This window comes from Taurulus bubalis, assembly GCF_910589615.1.
Source record: "Taurulus bubalis genome assembly, chromosome: 14".
In the NCBI taxonomy this organism is placed as follows: Eukaryota; Metazoa; Chordata; class Actinopteri; order Perciformes; family Cottidae; genus Taurulus; species Taurulus bubalis.
The window spans coordinates 24956205-24971528 of NC_136602.1; the positions used below are offsets into that span (position 1 = coordinate 24956205).

Genomic DNA, 15324 nt, shown 5'->3' on the forward strand with positions numbered 1-15324 from the left:
TGTATTAAGATAACTTTATAAAAACATTCTAAATTAACAAAGCATTTGCGATGCAGTACCACTGGAGGTAACGGCAAACAGTGTTTTGACATTACAATGTGATAAAAATGTCAACTGAACAGACAGTAATCAAGCATCTTAAGAAGCATTCGTTAGTCTCATGGACCCCGTCCTCACAGACCCGGTTTCCCCTTGAACATTACAAATTTCATTAATCAAAACAAGTCACTCTAACTCAAGCAGTAGTACAATCTCCATTAAAAAAAAAAAAAAAAAATTAAAAAAAAGTTAAGTACCATATATTGCCAAACATACGCAAACGTTACCAGTGCAACTGCAAGCATCTGTGTGTGTCCAGTGTCGCCCGGTAGGAGACAACTGGCTGAAATATCTGCACAAAATCCTTGAATCACCCTCAAGACTGATGATGTGGCTCCACTTTCTCAAACAGAACATTTACAAAACGCAAAGTTAGTCTTTCGCCTAGAAAGAAACAGGGATCTAAAAACAGGCAGACATAACTCGTGTATAAAAAAAAACAAACAAACTCATCCTTTGGCTTCTGACCAGCGGCCGACAGGTCTGAACTGACCACAACAAACCTCAACCCTCACACAGAAAACATCTGTTGGCCTACTGATGTCTGGCTGCAGTATAATTTCCCTGGGATGCAGTCATCCATCAGTCCATGCTTACATCAATCCAACATTCACACAGCCATATGTGCATCCACATCGCTTTCTTCTTGGTACATCTACTACAGCATGTCGTCATCTTCTCCTCCTCCGTACATGTCGGCCAGTTTCTTGAAGCGGGGGCCCCAGTCGCTGAGGCAGTTGTAGTCCTGGTCGCCGCTGCTCGACGAGTTCAGAGAGGAGAGGCTGCCGGCGTCAGAGGCGCCGCCCTCGTAGTCGAACACCAGCAGGGAGTCGTAGGGCGGCGCCGTCGGGTCGTTGTCGGCGGCCTTCATGTTCTGAGAGAGGAGAGAGGATGCGTGTCCTCGTTAAACACAACGCCAATGGTTTATACACAGTAGAAGCAGAAGTCGGGGAAGGATGATGCAACAAACATTTAAAAAAACATGCCAGGTCAAATTAACTGCAACAGGGTTCATACACATTCTGACCGGTGGGTTCATGACTTTAAACCAAATGTCATGACAAGCATTTAGTGAAGTCTGGGTGTAAACAGTAAAAAGTGAGTAAATGTAGTATTTAAACTCACAATGAGAACACAAAGCATACAGTAAACCTTAAATGACACAAATGAATGAGACAGTAGTTTGATTAAAAGAATAAACATTTATATAGATGCCTGCTTATATTCTTTTTAAAAGCATATTCATTATTTCAAACTCAGCGTAAATGAACGTCATGAACACATGAATATAACACATTTACATGACTTTTACTAAACTTTGGGGATTTTTTTTTTTCTCCAAGGACTTTTCCAGGCCTGGAAATAACCATTTTAAAACTTCATGACCGTATGAACCCTGCTTAATCAACAGGGACACCAAGAAGAGCCTCAGCTGGTTTGAAGCTTGTGTCAACTAATTTATATTTATTTATAAAAGCGGTGATGAATCACCTATTTTAACCACGTTTGATGTCAACATGTTTGGACGAGCTCTTAATGTTTGACTCACATCATCGATGAAGTTGCCGATTTCGTCTGGGTTGGCGGGGCGAGGCCGGTACAGAGGAGCCGGCATGAAGTTCGGCACCACGTCGTTTCTGAACACGTCGGGCCGGTTGTCCAGACCGCGGTGGAGAACACCCAGGTCATAGTCCTGAGGGCACATGGAGGTTTACACAAAGACACTGCATCCCATGCTGTTAATCTACACTGACAGAACTCTAATCAAAACTCCTTATGCAGACATATTGGGCCTAAATGTATACATTTATACATAGTTGGGGTGGGCCATATACTTACAAATTAATATCCCAATAACAAGGATCTCTTTATGACAGGAACATATCATGAATAGGGATGGGTATCGTTTGGGTTTTTTTCGATACCGGTGCTAAAACGATACTTTTTTATTGCCAAGGCAATTTTTTTTCTTCAAATTGAACAATATATTAACTGTTTAAAGTATACTTTAGATATAAATAAAAACATACAAAACACTTTACTTCAAACCTTTTAACTTCAAACAATATATATTTAAAGAAAGAACAGACACAAGCATCAGGTGGCCTGATGGGACGTGTGCAACAGAACTCAGACGCTGTTGATTCTACAAACTGCTGCTTTATGGACGACACGTCATCATTCATATCAACTGGAGAGATTTGTTCCAGAAAGCCGAGGACGGACGTTCAAAAGCTCGTGTCTCCAGCGATCTCCGTGTGTGAGCTCTGGAAGCCCCGCCCCCTTGAGCCCCACTCATTAAGCCCCGCCCCCTTGAGCCCCACTCTGCATGCAGGTGGACGACAGAGCGGGGCAGCGAGTGAGCTCTGATCCGCGCTATTTTAATAGAGTATCGATACATCAAAATCTTATCGTTTTTAACGTACGGGTACCACGCTACCTTTTCAGTATCTATATACCGTGCAACATTACAGAGTAGCGTGTATTTAAAAAAAAAAAAAAAAAAAAAAAAAAAAAAAAAAATCAAAAAAGGTTTTCGGTCCGGTAGGTACCGGACGTGTTGGAACCGGTGCCATGTTGGCACCGGTTCTCGGTACCCAACCCTAGTCATGATATGGCAAATGTATGCAAACATCACATAATACAATGATCGAATTGATGTCTGGCGCAATGAACTGTGTTTGACTGTTGCTTACATTTATTCTAGTGCTGAACCAAAGTACACTTGAGGTACTTGTATTTCCAGTCATGCTACTTCATACCTCTACTCCTCCACATTTCAGAGTAATATCACTACAGTCATCCGACTGATCAATGTAAAACATTAGCTCCACCTCAACCACCTAAACTATTGAAACGCTGCTTACAATGTAGATAATCCAGAATATTTGATATGTGCATCTGATTGAGCCTCAACCAAAGCGCCCGTCTTAGTTACCTGGTCGTCCTCCCCGCCTCCCTCCTCGTCGTAGTAGTAAATGTTGTCTCTGACGTCGTCGTCTTGCAGCAGAGGAACTTTCTGCTCTCCTTTCCTCCGTCTTGCGAAAATCAGCAGCAGAAACACGAGCACTGAACACACAGATCAAATATTAACACAACAGCGCCATGAGTCACCACAACACCAAGCTTCTCCTACAGAGCAAAGGAAGCGCCGACTAGTCAGCATCCAACCGTCTGGATAGACACTGGGGACGTCCCGATCCCACCTCCAACGTTCATTTGAGGGCCAATCAAGGTATTGTTTTGTTTTTTTAAGCATAGCATCGGCTATTGAGCCCGATCCAAAGCCAGGTTAAACTCCACAGAGCTCCTGAGTGAACAGAGGCTGAGCTAAAGCAGCACACACACACACACACACACACACACACTACGGGACTGTCATTTGGGCAAAACCACAAAAATAGGGAGGGCCCTTTGGGAAAAAAAGAGAAATTCCCTCCAGACAGCAAGGGAATTGTTATTTTATACCCAATAAAAATTGGTTGCAGATCGTTTTTTTTCCTTGATGCAATGCAGAGATATTCGATTGATTGTAAGAACTTAATGTACTTCAGCCGTGTTATCGAGGTAAATAGTGGAAAAAGCAGAACCCCTCGTTTGAACATGCATACATAAAAATATCAATTAAATTTAAAAAAAAGAAAAACATATTCCAACCCAGAATCCGCCCCTGAAAAACATCCCCAACAAAAGCCCCATTTCACCAGCTGGAACCTTTAAAACGCTCCTCCATCAGTGGAGCTGGTCAAGCCAGTGCTTACTGTGCGGCTACGTTCACTCATCAAAACAGTTCTACGACGCGCAAATAAAAAGAAAACGCAACTTAATCCTTAAAATGTAAATGTGTAGCTTAAAGTTACGAGAACATTCAGAACTGCTCACAGCATCCTGAGGAACAAGCGAAGGCCTCTATAATCCTACAGAAGCTGTGATGCAAAGCCAAAGCAGACTTACTGAGCAGCAACAGGATGCCTCCCAGTATCCCCAGGATGACCGGCAGCCCAGTGCCACCTGCCACGCGGCCTTTGCAGATGACCTCCTCCCCGGTGCAGTCGCAGACGGTGGCCTGCACGGTGCTGTCCTGCTCCATGCCCTGGTTGTCTGCCACCCTCAGCACCACAGTGTACTCTCCACTCTCCAGCTCCAGGGCTAGATTCAGGAGGATGCCCGTTTCTGAAAACAGAAGATTTACTTTACAGCACAGTTTGATTTGTCATGTTGTCCAATTCCAACAATATTTATTATACATTATTTGGAAATGTGTTGCATTAGGGGTCTCTTTTCCAGCGATGACTCCCATGCTCAAATCTCAGCAAACAGTCTGAACTTATACCTCAACTGAAACCTCTGACTGAGTTCACCACCTTGGAAGCACTACCTCTCATAGGAACTTTCATCATTTTGGTGACGGGCAATCTGAGGACAACTTTCAGCTTCTAAACAGTTAAAATATGTTTTACTTTTGTTTTTCTGCTGACACAACTGACCCATCAGGCTGTTCCTGCTGTGTATGAATGGGTTATGAATGGATAAATAGTCCTGACTGGCAGGTGGCACCTTGCATGGTCAGCCCTTCATCAGTGTTTATGCAGGTGTGAATGGACATGGAGTGTAAAAAGCGCTTTGAGCGGTCTGAAGCTATACAAGTACAGTTAAGTTTCTCCTGGTGTGTGTGGCTTACCATGTGTAAAAACAACTTGTATTTATGGTGAATCGTGTACATACTGGATTCGTTCATCCTGGCGGTCCAGTTGGTCTTCGACATGCCCTGCAATGTGACGCTGTACGGAGCAGCGAAGCCCGGTCCGTCTTTATCCGTTACCGACAGCAGCTGAGAAACAGATTCCTTGTGACACACCTGGGGAAATAATGAGAGAAAGACAGTTTGCTCATGTTACTGCACAACTACTAGTTTATTATGAAGTACAAATGACAAGGACAAGCAAGGTGAATGATCGACTTAAACCCACAGAGAAAAAAAAACACAAACGGCAGCAACACAGTAGTCCTAAAATAAACAAACAAATATATTAAATGCAACAAAACTAAAAGAAATCCATGCCATCTGCTCTTCCAGATTACGTTAAAGTGCATCTGCATTCAAAGCTAAATAAGACGCACCCTGATTGAACGTTCCGCAATGGTGGGTGCGTTGTCATTGACATCTTCCAGCTGGATTATTAGAGTGCCGGTTCCTGTGGCTGGGACTTCATCTGGTGAGGCGACAGAAACACACATATCAGAACAACTCATTCTAGGGAAGCTAACACATCCCGGTGAGATGAAGTCCATATCTAGTCTGGCCTCCTGCCCACCGTTGTCATATGCGCCAATGAGGGCCGTGTACTTGTTGTCCTTGACGAAGAGGGACTCTCTGTCCATCAACTGCTTTACTTTAATCAGCCCCGTGTCTTTGGCCACATTCAGCCATCCGGCAGGGTCTCGAATTACTCGATACCTGGAGATAAACAAGAAAATCACAGAATTAATGCTGTGCAAGCGGATTGTAACCAACAAACTCTATGATGAGGCATTCACTGATCGGGTGGCCATAAAAACATTCAGTTAATATTTGCCATATTCTGGACAGTCAATTTAAGCTTGAGACATTTCAGATTTGACTTTGTGGCTAAATGCTCATTAAGCCAAATTTACGAATAAACTGAAAATAATAATTGAGGATTATAGTGGCTGCATTCATTGACAGCAGTGAGATATTTAACCATGATCCTTGAAGATAAACTTCAATGAAACGCAAACTCTACCAACTTCCAAATCCAAAGAGACGCAATGAATATCAACAACTAATGATCGGAAAAATCTGAGCCTTCATGACAACACTTTATGAATTAAAGCATTTTATCCCAGTAATGCAGTGACTGACCATCAGCATGTGTTTTTGTGACAAATGCCTCCTCTTTGTTGCCCTCAGGTGAGAGAATTGAAACCTTTTCCAACAGCGATAACCTTGCGTATGAATACATGTTGAATATATCAAAGGTTTGCTCTTACATGACTTTCTGATTGCGTGCGGTGTCCGGGTCAGAAGCCGTGTACTGCACCACGTCGCTTTCCAAGGCAAGGTCCTCCCGTTTGAACACAGTCTTCTCCATCGGATCAAAGACGGGAGGCTCGTTGACGTCCAGCACACGCACCACCACTGTGGCGGTGGCGGTGACCAGGGGCAGCGCAAACTCAACGTCATTCGTCACTGCAATCAACAGAGTGTGCATGGTGCTCCTCTCAAAGTCAAGACCCTGGTGGGTGGAAGGAAAAGGAAGGAAAACTCTCACAACTCATACGACTGTACAACTTGCACTCAAACAGCGATCGCCATCTCATGAGCCGACGATCGGCCGCTGAAAAACCAGCTATAAAACTAAACTTTAATATGGTGGCTCATTTGAGAATGATTTGTTTACCTTGACGGTAGAAAGGATTCCTTCATGTTTGTTAGTTCCTGTTCTCACAGCGAAATGGCCTCCAGGATCACCATCGATAATGGTGAACACGGCGTTCCAAGCTGGGGAAAGCGGCTCGTCGCCATCCGTCACCGTCATCATGAGGATATGAGTGTCCACTTTATTTTCGTCAACTGATGCCTCATACTGGGAAAACGTAGTGGGGGGAATTAAAGAGAACCGGACGATTAGAAAAAAAGGTTGCTGTTGCTTGTAAACAATTGTTAAACCTTGGCCTTAATTTCATAATCTGCATTATCATGCAATTTAGTTCATTTGCTATACAGCTTAATGGAATTATCAGTTTACTAGAAGTTCACTTGCCATGAACTAGCAGCTCATACATCTACTTACGTCAACTTTAAAGCGACTACTTAAAAAAATGAAGCAGAGAAAATTGTGCTGTGCCTCGTTATGGTTGCCGAGCTTATAGACCTGCTCATCTGAACTCAGAATCATGTAATACTCACGGAAGACTTAGTGAATTCTGGAGCATTGTCGTTGCTGTCCGTGACAGTAAGGATGACTTTTGCATCACTAGTCAAGCCTTCTCCCATCATGTCAGCTGCTTGGACCACCAGAGTGTACTTCGGGTATTTCTGTGAGAAGACGCACCCAATGAGTATTCATGGTAAAACATATTTGATGTCCTTTTACAGACTCCAGCAGAACCCATTATGGAAAATAGAGAAAAAGCTATTGAGTCATTACACAACATCATGATGGTAAATGAAAGAGGAAATGTACTAAATTAAAAACAGAACACACTTTCTACTCCATCACTAGTAAGGTTCACTGATCTATTGCATGTCCTGCTGCACCATGAATGAAGGGGAAACACCAGTTTAATAAACTAACGGTGGTGGCCGTTAGGGCCTGCTAAGCCTCCTCTGCTGGCCTAAACAGAATCACAAAGTTATAGCTATTTTATCATTTAATTAGTTTTCACAGATACACTTTTTCGGCTCGCGAGTTACTTTTAAAATGACCAAGTCAGTCATAGATAGATAGATAGATAGATAGATAGATAGATAGATAGATAGATCTGCATGAACCCTTATGATGCAATACAATTCTGTACATTTTTGATCGTTACATTTTACTCTGATGACTTCACTGAATGACACCAGCAGGGTTGCATAGTCTGGACAGTAGCTGCTGGTCACCCTCAGGCAGACTAATGGTCATCAGTCATGGTGGAACGCTGTTTGGACTTCATATTTTGTATAATAATATTATACAGTCGGCCTTCTCCAGATCTTTGAAGAGCTCTCGCTCGAACAGAACATCTTCGTTGCCACATCCATGATCTTTCATGTTTAGCATTGTAGCGCATAATGCTTGTTGCTGTATTATGCAGTGGTAAATAAGGAAGTCGGGGAAAACATCGTCCTCCCTGTACTTAGCAATAAATCCAGTCAAGCTGCCAACCACTGCGGGCGCACCGGCCGCGGTGATTGGCATTAATAGGTTCGTTCGAGATGAGCCAGTATTGCGCAGAATCGGTCACCGGCGATCTGTGCGCAATGCATGCCGGTTGGATTTTAATCCGACTTGATCTGACGTCACGCACACGTGGTCAACGATAATCTCACGAGAGCAAGGCAGCCCCACCGATTTCAGAGCCAGGCGCCGCAGTAGCTCTCCACCGACTGCGTGTTGCAGTGCATGATGGGGAAACGCCTGGCTGTCTCCACATCAGAGAGCTGATTGGCTCTTAGAGCTGACAGCAAACACCACGTGTTGGAGGAAATCCTTATGTGTAGTTGTAATACTTTACACTCGATTGTTGACTATTAGTCTCATGTTTAACCTAAAAACATATCTTGTGTGGTTGATAATACAAAATCTTATTTATACAACACATATCAAAACCAGTAGTCCAAACGTGATCTGTAAACTACAAGAAGCCTAAGTTTGGAACTAACAGGAAGTCATTTGTTCTGTGACTTCCTGTTACTGACTACTTTGAAGGCAGCTGAAAACTGTCCGACTTGATCGCAGTTTTTTGACTCCGCCCCCTGCTGCTCTCGTCTGGATTCCAAGCGAGGTGCAGCGCTTTCGAACGAGCCTGTTAATTTGCCCACCGGGAGCTGCGTTTTGTCAATAAAGTTTTTGAAAGAGAAAAAAAAAAAATCAATGGCATGCGATCCGACGTATTGGGCACCCCTGCACTACATTTATTATTAAAAAAATCCCTTTCAGCTTATTTTCTCATTGCACAGCTCCTGGTCTTCCTCTGTTGCTCTGCCTTCAGCAGTGCAGCTGGTTTGAAGGAGAGTTTCATCCAATCAGATTTGTTCTCTCCTGCGTCTCTGTCACAAAGCAGTTTAAGCCTTGGCAGATTAAAGTACACAGAGAGTGGACGTTGTGGTTGCTTGTCATGGACTTCAACCAATCAGACCTTCAGTTTGACAAGCTGGGCGTATTCTTTTAAGTGCAGCGCCTGCGAAATGGCGTAGATGTATGTGATTGGTCAGTGGCCCAGCGTGACCATTAACATGCACTGTGATTGGTCAGTGGGGCAGCGTGAATTATGTCAACGAAAGAAGGAGAAGAAGAAGAAGAAGCTAGAACCTCAGGCTGAAGCCTGAGAAACAGACTTGCTGGTGGATTTACTGATGACGCCTTTCCCACAGAGGGTTATGGAGGGTTATGAGCATCTGGTGAGTGAACTGCTGGTTGTGTTACTGTTTTTACATCTGCAGTCGTATTTAATCATAAACAAGCCGCTGTTGTTGCTGCTGGTCCAGCCGGGTCGGGTCCCGCGCCATATCTTATTAACCTACTTCCTACGTAAACTAACCACTTTGTCAGTGGGCCCCACTACAGCTGGCATGAAAGACAGCCGGGGGGGGGGGGGGGGGGGGGGGGGGGGGGGGCAGGTTTTTAGACGCCTCACCTCTCTGTCGAGCCCGCCGGCATTGACTCTGATGCCTCCAGTGACTTCGTTGATGACAAACAGACCGGGGGAGGGCAAAGGTGGATCCTGGCTCATAAGACGGTAGCGGATATCCGAGTTGTCAGTATTTGGCTCGTCAATATCTGTGGCCACGACCCTAATCACCTCGAAACCTGGAGAGAGGGAAGGCAGGGGTGAGCATGAAGCGCATGGTATTCATGGGAGGGCGGGGGCTTAGAATGTTGGCTTCCAACTTCCGTTCTGGATTTAACTCCATCAAAACTTTAGGGTCAAATAGTAGAAGTTCAAATCGGCGCTTTCGTCTTGCGATAACTAAAGTATACCGTTGAACATTAACAGACAGTCTCAGGGTTCAATGGATTCACTGGCGGTACCTTTTGGCGAGGCCTCAGCAACTTCTCCCAGGATGAGTTCTTGAGCGAAAGTTGGTTTGTTGTCGTTCTGGTCAATTACTTTCACTGTAATGTCCATAGGGTCTTCTGAAGTTCCTCCACCATCTGACACAGCATATGCTTGAAACTGCAAAGGACAAAGGCATTTAAATACAAGCTCACACATTGCACCTGTGATGATTAAAATAATACATTCTGAAGGGAAAGGAGTGCAAAGTGAGTCATGAATCAAACCAACATCAGAGAGGGTGCTCACCATGTACGTTTCCTTTGCCTCTCTGTCCAGTGGTTGTGTGAGGTACAGATTACCAGTGTTTCTGTCCATGGTGAAAAGGCCAATCGGGTCCTCAGTGGCTCCTGGCCCACTGATGCTGTAATAGATCCTCTTCACTTTATCCTCACTCGAACGGATCTGGACAAAACACACCAGGCAGAGTTATACCACTCACTGACTTATATTAGTTACACCATTACAGAACAGTTTTCACTGCAGTGAGGAAGAACTGCAGAGGTCTTCTGAGATAATATGTATTCATTAATATGTATTCTGACGTAAAGAAACAGAGCGGTCCAAATATTCTACATGGATGATAGCCCCGTTTCATTATTTCAGCCATAGTGCACTAAACAGATGTTTGTTCATTATAATTTCCTCGGATAACATGATGTTTACACTTTAAGCAACTTTGTCTGAAGAAAACAAGGTAATTCATTTAAGTTAATCACAAGTTAAGGAATAATTGTAACCATGGCTTAATTTAGGGAGGAGCCGGGAAAGATTCACACAAGAAAATGGAACGCCAGATTTGAATGTACTGCAAATAGAAAGTCTAAAATAAGAAGCAGAGCTCGATGTCTGCAGTGGGAACCTCTGCAGAAACACATTTTGAAAATACAGCTCAATACCACTTACTTGAGATACTTTTAGAGGGTAGGGTCCTCTGTCGTTCTCAGTAACTTTTAATTCAGGAATAACCCAGTCTCTCTTGCTCCTCCTCAGCCCTCCACCAGTATGGCGGAAAAGTAAAATGGGCACCTGTCCATCGGTGGCATTCTGGAAGAAAATGCACATTTGTAGCCAGTTAGAGCGACAGATAATAGGGGGGTGTGTGTGTGTGTGTGTGTGTGTGTGTTGTTTTTTGCAGTAAACGTTTCAGTTAGTCAGCCCTACACATCTGGGACAGCGTCATGGAAATAATGCGCAAACAAATTAAACATTTAACTTATTCAGAGTACTGTCAAAATTAGCCTGTGTAGACTTTCATCCCACAGCATTGCTATGAAAAATACTTAAACCAGTAAGCCCCACGAACCCTATATAGGTTCTTTTTTCGAGGTTCACTGTGTTCAAGTAGTCATATGAACCCCAAATGAGTTCTAATACTTAATATCAAGTTTTTTCTGAATTTCTTTAAAAATAAAATTGTATTTCCCCCCCCGCCCCCCAAAAAAAAACAACACTTTTATAACATATTTTGATCATAACTATGAATAACCAACATGATCTGAGCAAGATTGGCCGAAAATGCTTTTCGAGCGGTTTCCGACATGTTTAAAATGTGTGCTTTCAGACCCTTACCAAGGTCCCACATACTAATAACACACCTTTTTGGAAAGAACAGGTCCTAAAGAACCAGGTCTGCAATAAAACAGCTTCCGCCGGTGCCGTCTGACGTGGTTCAGAGAAATCAAGCGTGGAGCTTTAAGCTAACAGAATTGAACCAGTGAGCCTGGGCAGCCACAGAGGGGCAGTGTTCCATAACAACAAAAAAAGAGCCTGCTAACAATGTTAATTGTTCCCGACCCTTGAAGCCCAATTTGATGCATGTGGCACTTACAAAACATATTTTACATCAAATATATTGTTAAAATAAGTTTTATTTAGAACCATGCATTTGCAAGTTTCCTGCTTGCCTCTTCAAACGTGTCTCTAATCCTACAGTACCTCGGTGTTATTAGCAGAGTCCACTTTGGTGTGCTGGTGCTGGTGCTGGTGGTCGTGGTGCCGACGCTCAACATTGTGGTGGTGGTTCCCGTGGTGGTGGTTCCCATGGTGATGCCCATGTTGGTGGTTCCCATGGTGATGCCCATGTTGGTGGTTCCCATGGTGATGCCCATGTTGGTGGTTCCCATGGTGGTGGTTCCCGTGGTGCACTACTCGGACAGGAACACTAATTGCGCGACCGCGAGAGTCCCAGGAGCGGATAAAGAACTCATGGCCTCCATGAACATCAAGCGGTATTTTTACCTGGGAGGCATAAAAATAGTTTTTTTTAAAAGACCATTAGCAAAAGGTCAACCTGCTGGTCAAGGATTTAGTTTCAAGCAAGCTCTCTACACGAAAACATCAAACTTTTACAAATCTGTTGAGGGTTTACAAAGACCAACAACACTGTTCAACTAAATCTGTGCAACATTCCAGGTGTGTCCGAGTGCAGGAGTCACTCACATGGTTCTACTACCATACTTCATCCAAGTCGAGTCAAACTCGTATTTAGTTACTGCATATCTGAGCTAAAACATCTGAACTGTGAGAATTTATATTTCCACACAATAGTTACCCAAATCCACCAATCATTTTAGGCACAAAAGGATGTGCATGGCTTTTGGAGAGGCGAGCATGATGCATAGTAAACTGTAGTTTTACAATCGAGTCCTTTGAGCTCCACTGACCTTCAGTATGCCGTCCGCCTGCACCGTGAAGTGGCTGTTATTACTGCTGAACAGAAAGAGGGAGCGGCCTGTGCAGTCAGAGAAGCCCACTGGAAAGTGACAGAAGAAACAGTCAACCGTTACAAATGCAGAACGTACAGAGAAAACAAAGAAACAAAAAAAGGCAGGTCTTCAGAACATGAAGTAATACTAGGACAGGATTACACAGTCATGTCATTGCTACCTCTTCCAGGCAGACATGGACACAGACTAAAGCTGCATCTTCCACATCATTTCCGTCATATGGATGGATTGTGTTGTTCAGTCTGTAAACATGACATGTATTGCACTTCTGACCATCCTGATAGCAGGATCCCCAGTGGCTCTCCCTGAGGGGTAAACACTTAGTTTTCAATATATTCCATCAATCCGATCAAGTGTTTTTGGCACTGATCCTAATCCAAGCACTACAAAAACACAGAAGAGTCATGCTTCCTTTACCGTCAACACTCTTTGTCCGGGTACAGACGTTTCAACCAAATAGAGCAGTTTCTGTAGACAACCCATCGTTGATAAACATTTGTATTGTAGAAACAATTGTGGGGTTTAGTGTTTAGCTCAGGTTGTGGTTTCAAAAGCAGAATAACTAGTTTGACTTCCCACATTAAGTACATACCCTTCACCTCCTTACATACCCAGCCTACCTGCTTTGGTTGGTTGGCTAAATGTTAGCAACTAAATTAGCATTGCTAGTTGAGACCGCATAGTGTCCCACTGCTAGAACCCCTTCTGGGTCTCATTGTCCCTCTGCTACGCTCACATAGCGGCTAGTTGGTACAGACCGTCTATGTTCATCATCGTCAGTCTGTTGTGATTTTAAACTGCATTGCTTGCAAAATGTAAAAGCATTGGGGCTCAATCGTAGTATTTTTACATGACAATTTTAGTGTCGCCACAATTTAGACTAAAATATATATATATTTTGTATCATTATAGCAGAAAATTGTACAATTAAGGATTAATTTATTGGAAATGGCAGTTTTTCTTTGAGGCAGTCTGAGATTTGCACGCCCGTTAACTTCTGGTGCTAAACTAATTTTGGTCACACCCAGAAAAGAATGGCACCAGTCTTTCTGAAAGGTTACTGTGATAAATAAGTTGCTTATAGTCGAGCCATATTTATATCTCTGTAGTAAGAGGGACAAAAGCAGAGAAGATAAAAGACAAACGAAAGATCGCAGAAAGAAAAGGGCCGAACGTCATGGGAAAGCTTCAAGTTGACTCAACCTTAACTTAGAAATATTGCTGCCCTCCTTTTCAATGTACCGATGAGTAGATCAACTAAACTGAACAAATAGGGATGCACCTATAATGAAGATGGCTTCGTGGCAATGGAGGCAATCACTTCAATTCTATGTTGGCACACTAAATACATTATATATTAGAATTATAGTTAAATGTATAGCCGTGTTTCCATTTGTTTTCCTAAGTTAGAAAAGCAATGTTGAAGTCAAGTGATAGTGGCGTACGCATGAGAATGATCCCAGTCCCGTCCACAGTGAGGCACACAGCTTGCTAATGAAACACGAGTATCAGCCGATACCCAAAAAGGTGTCGAGCGTTAAAAGAGGATCGGTGCATCCGACTCACAAAGGACTCGTTTGTTCAGACAGTCAAACTCTTTTCTCTACAAAGACGTGTTGGGACTGTGACCAACATGAACACTTCAATGTATCCCAGATTAACATATTCATGCCATGACCACAAAACCAGACTCATGGATTTTAAATTATTGGTTGACTAAGAATTCTGTGTTGAGTAGTCTACAAACAACTAACTCAAAATAGAGAAAAATATAACTAGGGCGAAGGATGGAGTGTGCGAGAGGTGGCAGTAGAGTGGGCTTGTGGTGGCAGTAGAGTGGGCGTGTGGTGGCAGTAGAGTGGGCGTGTGGTGGCAGTAGAGTGGGCGAGAGGTGGCAGTAGAGTGGGCGAGAGGTGGCAGTAGAGTGGGCGTGTGGTGGCAGTAGAGTGGGCGAGAGGTGGCAGTAGAGTGGGCGTGTGGTGGCAGTAGAGTGGGCGTGAGGTGGCAGTAGAGTGGGCGTGAGGTGGCAGTAGACTGTGTGTGAGGTGGCAGTAGACTGTGTGTGAGGTGGCAGTAGAGGGCGTGTGAGGTGGCAGTAGAGGGCGCGTGAGGTGGCAGTAGAGGGCGTGTGAGGTGGCAGTAGAGGGCGTGTGAGGTGGCAGTAGAGGGCGTGTGAGGTGGCAGTAGAGGGCGTGTGAGGTGGCAGTAGAGGGCGTGTGAGGTGGCAGTAGAGTGTGTGTGAGGTGGCAGTAGAGTGTGTGTGAGGTGGCAGTAGAGGGCGCGTGAGGTGGCAGTAGAGGGCGTGTGAGGTGGCAGTAGAGTGGGCGTGAGGTGGCAGTAGAGGGCGTGAGGTGGCAGTAGAGGGCGTGAGGTGGCAGTAGAGGGCGTGTGAGGTGGCAGTAGAGGGCGTGTGAGGTGGCAGTAGAGGGCGTGTGAGGTGGCAGTAGAGGGCGTGTGAGGTGGCAGTAGAGTGTGTGTGAGGTGGCAGTAGAGGGCGTGCAGGAGTCGCTCAGTGACTGATGAGTGTTAACAGCCTTTATTTTAATACATTTCATGACATTAGTCTCAACCAGACGACCCCGTGCCAGCATTGGTCTTTTGAGGTCTAGAGCTGGTTTAAAAACGGTAGATGCAGATTTTTTTTAAATGTATTAAGAAATGTAACACCAGCATTAATGTTTTACTGACAATCGATACCCGCCAATATTCAGTA

At 44.1% G+C, this 15324-nt stretch overlaps 1 protein-coding gene across 1 annotated transcript in view; it reads right to left on the reverse strand.

Moving 5' to 3' along the window:
- The window catches only part of cdh31 (cadherin 31), a gene marked incomplete at its 5' end in the record, with an annotated part of 30537 nt that continues 15213 nt past the window's right edge, over positions 1-15324 (reverse strand). The window contains 17 exons of the mRNA XM_079229824.1: positions 1-973; positions 1649-1792; positions 3038-3168; positions 4054-4272; positions 4825-4957; positions 5221-5312; positions 5415-5557; positions 6112-6356; positions 6522-6707; positions 7031-7159; positions 9463-9635; positions 9858-10002; positions 10132-10287; positions 10789-10929; positions 11821-12123; positions 12549-12637; positions 14366-15127. Coding sequence (XP_079085950.1) covers positions 758-973; positions 1649-1792; positions 3038-3168; positions 4054-4272; positions 4825-4957; positions 5221-5312; positions 5415-5557; positions 6112-6356; positions 6522-6707; positions 7031-7159; positions 9463-9635; positions 9858-10002; positions 10132-10287; positions 10789-10929; positions 11821-12123; positions 12549-12637; positions 14366-15127 — 3407 coding nt within the window. The 3' untranslated portion in view covers positions 1-757. The remainder of the gene's footprint in view (positions 974-1648; positions 1793-3037; positions 3169-4053; positions 4273-4824; positions 4958-5220; positions 5313-5414; positions 5558-6111; positions 6357-6521; positions 6708-7030; positions 7160-9462; positions 9636-9857; positions 10003-10131; positions 10288-10788; positions 10930-11820; positions 12124-12548; positions 12638-14365; positions 15128-15324) is intronic.